A 7,075-nucleotide genomic window follows, 5' to 3' on the forward strand; every position below is an offset into this window, starting at 1 on the left:
TCACACCTCCATGGGGGGGGGGGGTGTGTGTGTGTGTGTGTGTTCCCCTGAAAATCTCCACTCTGAGACCTGGATTCAGAAACATTCCGTTGACTGAGAGCTCTTGTGTAAATGAACGGCTGAACCGCAGCAGTTTCACTCCAAAAACGCATCGTGTTAACAGGGCCTAAATTTCCCTGCAGTGAAAATAACCTACATCCAACACACTGAAGCAGCAGCAAGTGGAACGTTACATTTCTTTCTTCTTCTTTTTTTTTCTTTGCTGGCATTCCTAGAATCATATGTTTTCTGTCCATATGCATATTTAAAAAAATTACTCTGGAAGCTATTAAAATAATCTGTTTTTTTAATCTACAATGGGGTCAAAACCCCAACATAAAAGGACAACCTGAAAAGTGGGGACCAAACTGAGGTCCTTATGGCTCCAAATGATTTCTGAGGGTCTGAACTTGGTTGTGGGGTTAAAGGTCTTAAACTGAAGAGACAGATGAGGTGTGCACGAGTGTCATCTACACCTCGCTGGTTTCTAATGTAGCAAAATAAACAGAAGACCTTATCAAAATTATTAGAAAAGTATCATTTTGAGATGAGTTCATAAAAAAGTCCCTCAACGTGCACCATCTGTTGTACGTTTAAATACATTTAAATACGTTTAAATACGTTCCCGACAGGTTAGCTGCTAGTAATAACTTAATTATTACTAGTCTTAAAAAATATTTTTATTTTCCTCCATTTTGTTCATGGTCATTCTGGGCATTTACAAAACGTATTTAAGAAAGTGCCTCTGTCATATTAATCTGATTTAAAAATATTTAAAAAGAAAGAAACAGAGGTTATTACAGCAGTTATTTGATAAGTCCAGTGTTGGTACTTTTTGCAACGGTTCCGTATATACCACAGAGCCAATCAGTTCTGTGTCTGAGACCAACTTTCTGCCCTCCAGACAGATGTTAGTTTTATGGAAGACTACAGGAAGAGCATGCAAAGTGAACAAACCACCTCTCGTTTCCAAACAAACCAAAAGCAGCTTGCGATAAGAATGAAGCCTGGGAGGAACACATCTGCAGTCATTTCTCCTCCATTTTAAAACTCTGCATAGATTTAGTTTAAGACACACACGGGTAAGAACGCTGTTCCAAGTGATGACTTCTGCTGGAGCTCAGAGCAGAAACCAGAAGGGAGGTCCTCGTCTTCAGAGGTCGCTATGGGATGTCACATGGGCACTAAAAGAAAAAACAAGAAAGATATTTGTAAAATGTTTATGAGAAGATCAAAGGTGCTCATTGGAATGCAGTGAAGACTGGATAAAAGAAATGTTGCAACATCCATCCATCCATCTGCAGCAGCAGCTTGAGCAGGGAGGTCCACATATCTCTTTCCACAGCCACAGCTTTAGCTGTTCTGGGAGGACTCCAAGGCGTTCCCAGGCCAACTGAGAGAGATAGTCTCTCCAGTGTTTCTCGGGTCTTCCCCGGTGTCTCCTCCCAGTCGGATATGCCCGAAGCACCTCCATCAGGAGGCGCCCAGGAAGCATCCTTACCAGATGCCCGAACCACCTCAACTGGCTCCTCTCGACGTGGAGGAGCAGCGGTTCAACTCCGAGTCTCTCCGGCTAATTGAACTTCTCACCCTGTTTCTAAGGGAGAGTCCAGTTACCCTGCAGAGGAAACTCATTTCAACCTCCTGCATCCACAATCTCATTCTTTCAGTCACTACCCAGATCTCGTGACCATAGGTGAGGGTTAGAAGATAAACTGATTGGTAAACAGAGCTTCACCTCACAGCTCAGCTCTGTCTTCACCACAACGGACCGACACAGAGTCCACAATACTGCAAATGCTGCACCAATCTCTCTGTCAATCTCACGCTCCATTCTTCCCTCACTCATGAACAAACCCCCGAGATATTTGAACTCCTCCACTTGAGGCAGAACCTCACCCTCGATCCGAAGAGAACATAACTTTTGCATCTTGCAACGTAAGAAACAAAATCCATACAATTGTATTCTCATATTGTTGATTAATGAACGTAACAACATGTCAATAAATATAGGAAACTAGTGGAGTAAAATCTTTCAAACTGCACCATTTGAAATAGTTCAGTAAAATCTTTCTGGTGTCTGAATCTAGTTTGCATCAACCTACCTTCAAAACCCGAGGTGATTCTACAACTGCTGGTATAAAACTTTTGAGCATAAAGTAGTTCAGATTGATCGAAGTGTTTTTGTGGAAAAGCCCCCCTGTTGTATATAGCTCTGGGAGAGACCTAGTTTGAAAAAAAAAAGTATATTTCTGACTGGAATGATGAGCTAAAAGCTAGTTCTACTGGAGCCGAGGCCAAAATGGATTGCAGCTGTATTCAGACAACTCCAGTATCTCAAATTTTAAAGTGGCTCATCCAGACATCGCATCAATTTTTACTTTGCGCCAGTTTCACATGACATGGTTTTCATAAATAAAATACAGGCAGCACAACTATTGCTACAGCTAGCTGCCTCTGCTTGCACTTGCAAATAAGGCCAGAAATTGATAAAAACACCCACTAAATGCATATCTGATGGTTGGTCAAGTGAACAGTCACATGATCTAGACAAGTCTTGTTTTTTGGATGAAGAGTAAAAGCTTATTTTAGAAGAGTCAAAAATGGGGACACATCTGTGCCTACCCAGGGAGGTGGTGCTGTATCTGGTCCGCTGTAAAGTGGAGCAGCCAGTCTTGTCTGACAGCAGGACTCGGTGCGATGCAGGAACCACAACGTCCCCGTTCCTCTGCAGAGAGGCACACCTGCGAAACGTTACATCCAGCTTCGTTTCGATGTTGCTGGAGCTGTGAGCTCGCTTGATGTCGACAGGCTCCAGAGTCCCAGCTTTTCCATTCACCAGCAGAGTTTTGCAATTCTGGGGGTCACAGCTGGGGATGATGTACCCTCTCTTGTCTTCTTGTTGCACTGCAGGAAGTGTCCCGTTGGAGAAAGAAAGCTTGGCCAAATGACTGTTTGCCAGTTTTCCCAGGTTTGTTCGTCTGTCTTGTTCTTTAACTGGTGATCTAGGAATGTCTTTCTTCACAAAAACAGGCTTGAGAATTGACACAAGGCCGTCCTGGCTCTGAGCCTCTTCTCCTCTCTGCCCCTTCCTGTCCTCACTTTGAACACCCATCTGCAATAAGTCTTTTTGGCACCTGTAGGTCCCACCTGTTTGGACCTTGGTCCTTTTCAGTGTGGAGTCTCTGCTTGGTGGAGCACTGTGGCTTATGTGACCACCCAGAATGCCCCCTCTCTGCAGCTGGAAATCCAGGGCTCTGACCTGATCTGTCCTCAGTTTTTTAGACGATCCCTGCCTCAGAAAATCATCATCTCTGAATTTGATACGACTGCCGGTTCCAGATCCATGACTGAGGTTTCTCTCCAGACAGGGCCTGCTCTGTCCCTCTGGTCTTTTGGGGGAATAAGACGTGTCAGAGCCAAGTCTTTCTGTACAGCTGAGACTACTGCCGCTCGGTGAGCTGCAGTCCTGACCCACTTCGACGACTCTTCCTCGGGTGTCCCTCAAAGGCGGAGTGGCCACCAAGGCGATGATAGGGTCTTTAGTGCATCGTGGTCGGCGTCCAGATTCCAGGTACTCCACCAGCTCTCCAGACTGAGTTGGACCTGAGTGCTTGATGCGGTCTTTGGACCCAAAGGACCACCTCAGTGGGATAACTTTGCTCAGGGTATCCTTGGGTTTAGCCGGTGACCTCATGCTTAAACTCCTGACCTGGGTCCCTCGAACCAGCTGGTTGACTCCAGATCCGTCTACAGGAAGACAAGATTAATCAATGACACTAGAGTATTGCATGTTCAACTAATAAAATAGAACAGCAGCCTGAAAAAAATCTGAATTAGCTTTACACAAAAACATAAAATATGACAATACACTAGCATGTCTAGCTATTGGATGATTCCAGACCTCTGGGTGCACAGTGTTTCTAATATGAACACGTTAATGTATCATAAACAACTGCAACTAGAGAAAGTGCATTTCCTGTGAAAATGTAGTGTGAATACTTATTGCTGAAGAACTTGCTGAAAAACAACTGAAATTAACTAAAAACATGCTGAAATGTAGCTGGAATGGAAGAACAAGCCTAAAATAGCAGAAGAAAGCAGAAAGAACACATATTTGCTGAAGTAGGTTTAAATAAGCAGAAATCAGCTAAAAAATGTAGAATTAGCTGAAAACGCAAAAATTTGCATCAAAAGAGCTAAACAGTAATTGAAAGAGCAGAAAATGCTGAAACTAGCAGAAATAAGCTAAAAGGAGCATAACGAACTGAAATTAGCAGAAGAAAGCAGAAAGAACTCATTTGCCCAATGAGGCTGAAAGAAGTAGAAATGAGCACAAAACTGTGGAAATTATCTGAAAAAAACGTAAATTAGCAAAAATCAGCTGCAAAGTAGCTAAAAAGGCAGAAAGAAACTTAAATTACCAGAAGGAAGTGGAGAGCACATTTTTGCTGAATTAGGCTGAAAAAAGTTTAAATGAGTGCAAAAAATGTGGAATTAGATGAAAAAGATAAAATTAGCATCAAAACGGCTAAATAGTAGCTGAAATCACAGAAAAAGCTGAAACGTGTAAATAAGCTGAAAGGATCATAATAAGCTGAAATTAAAAGAAAGTTATAAGAAGCAGAAAAATGTTGTAGTTAGCAGAAAGAATCTGAAAGGAGCACAAAACAGCTGAAGAAACAGCTGAAAGTAGCTGAAAAAAATGTTTAAATTTGCACAAGGAAGTTGAAAGAAGCTGAAGCAGAACAAAATGTGAAAGGAGTAGTAGAAGGATGTCAACAGATCTAAAGATTTGAAGGATGTAAAATGAACTCAATAAATTTTCTGAGGAAAAAAAATGGCAGAAAAGGCTAAATATTTCAAAAAGCTAAAGTTTCCCCATACCAAAAGTCATGGCAGGATTCTCCAGAATGTGCTGAACGTTTTGATGTGATTTATTGAAATAGCACAAAAATTGTGGAACAAGATGCAGAAAACTTACAGAAGGAGGATCACAATAGAGTGAATGCTTCATAAACATTCACACAAATAAATCTGTGTTTAGCATTGCATAAACATAAAACCTGGACGCATTTTAATTCTAACCAAAACCTTTTGCTTTACATTCTTACCCGTTTCGGCTCTTTTGATGCATTCATCTCTAAAGACTGGCAGCTCAGGAGACTCTGAAGCCTGCACGGCCTCCAAAGCTGCAGGATCACCTGAAACCACGCTGCCCCTCTCACTCCCCCTTCTGAGTCGGACCAGCCAGTGGTCAGAGACCGATGAGCTGGTAGAACCTACAAGAACATCAAGTTGACGGTTCATAAATGAGAGGAACTTTATTACCAAAGCAAAGTCAAACAGAGTGAAACTGGACGAACCAGTGACTGAGGAGCTTGCCGACCAGGGAGGCATGGTGCTTCTTTTTTGGTATAAAAGAATATACGCTCCACGTGTGCACACCTCCGCCTCTGGAACAGACTCGGCGTTGCCGTCATCGTAACTGTACCACTGACCGTCCACAGAGTTACGACAAAAAGCTGCAATTATAAAAATAGATATGTATTATTTTAAATACATGCCATACATCGTTTATTTTATAGACATCAATATTGCTCAAAAACAACGTTTTAGTCAAACCAACTTTCTGAACAAAATTACTTCACGTTTATTTTTCAGCCTGTCATATCATTTGGACTCTTGTTATTGATCGTTGTTCACAACAGGTGTTCCAACCTGTGTAATGACCACCGTGCATCCCTCCGTGGTGGTTGCAGACAGCATACAGATCATACAGGAAGTCCGGAGGAGCCAGGTCCGGTTTCCTGGAGTGCTTCCAGCCTGGCTGAAGGGGGACCTGCTGTGGAGCCTTGCTGCGGTTCACCATGTGAGGCGTCATGTCCAGGCCCGCCAGGGGGAAGTGCACAAACGTGGTGAGCTTGTTCCTCCTCTCGCCCACCTGTCTGAAGCGCTTCAGGTGGAGGATGAGGATGTCCGGCAGGGTCCAGAGGCTCATCTTCACCATGCCCTGCTGCAGCTGCTTACAGTGGGGGCATTTCCAGGCATCGTCTGGGGCAAGCTGGAGACAAAAACAACAATGAGAACATTTCTGAAAACAAATGACTGCCTGAAATTTCTTCCATATTGCTTAAAAAGAACGCCTGAACTGTAAGACGTAGATGGTCTGGTTCCCTCTGATGTCATCTTTTATGTGTCCACACTGTTTTCAGTTTCAGTTTTGAAGAGAAACTTGTGAGCGCATGATCACTGGAAGTCAGCAAGAGTATGGATGTGTGCACGCTGCAGTCTGCAGGAATCAGAGTCAGCCCCATCGCTGTGACAGACGCACTTTATGAAAGAGTAAAATGGCTACATTTTCATGAACCATAATTTCCAGACAATTGAGTGCACTTGAATATAAGCCACACCCATTAAATAAATAAAAAACTTTTTTTTTTTTTGTACACGTATAAGCTGCAGGTGTCTACGTTGTAACATGAGGTATTTACACAGAAAGATTTTTAAAACTTTTAATTAAATATGTACTGGTAACATTCAAGGATTCAAGGTTCTTTATTTGTCATATGCACCACATGCGGTACATGTGGTGGAATAAAATTGTGTACACAGGGTCCCACGTACATCCAAATATAAAAAGTAAAAAAAAACCAGTAACAAGATCTAAGATATGAACTAAGAAAAACAACCTAAAAATACACTAAGCACTAGTAATACAAAAACAATACACCGAACAGCAGCACGAACATGAGTCTGTGTGAGCAGATGAGCACAAATGAACACATCAACATGAAACAGATCAGCAGCAACATGAAACAGATCAGCAGCAACATGATGTGATTTTTCACAGTGATTATTCTGGTTAGAGATTCATGAGTTTAACAGCCTCAGGGTAGAAGCTGTTCCTCAGTCTAGTGGTTCTACACTTAATGCTCCTCAACCTCCTTCCTGAGGGGAGTAGGGAAAAAAAATAAATAAATAAATAAATAAATATATAAATAAATAAATATATATATATATATATATATATATA

The 7,075-nt window shown here is 42.1% G+C and overlaps 1 protein-coding gene across 1 annotated transcript in view; it reads right to left on the reverse strand.

Moving 5' to 3' along the window:
- Positions 1-1,147: 1,147 nt before the first annotated feature.
- LOC119422147 (ubiquitin carboxyl-terminal hydrolase 43) overlaps positions 1,148-7,075 on the reverse strand; it is a 122,675-nt gene continuing 116,747 nt past the window's right edge. The window contains exons 12-16 of the mRNA XM_037689501.1: positions 5,761-6,103; positions 5,406-5,564; positions 5,154-5,321; positions 2,665-3,789; positions 1,148-1,223 (exon numbers count right to left, since the gene is read on the reverse strand). Coding sequence (XP_037545429.1) covers positions 1,213-1,223; positions 2,665-3,789; positions 5,154-5,321; positions 5,406-5,564; positions 5,761-6,103 — 1,806 coding nt within the window. The 3' untranslated portion in view covers positions 1,148-1,212. The remainder of the gene's footprint in view (positions 1,224-2,664; positions 3,790-5,153; positions 5,322-5,405; positions 5,565-5,760; positions 6,104-7,075) is intronic.

This window comes from Nematolebias whitei, chromosome 15 (genome assembly GCF_014905685.2).
Source record: "Nematolebias whitei isolate Nwh7 chromosome 15, NemWhi1, whole genome shotgun sequence".
NCBI classification, from domain to species: Eukaryota; Metazoa; Chordata; class Actinopteri; order Cyprinodontiformes; family Rivulidae; genus Nematolebias; species Nematolebias whitei.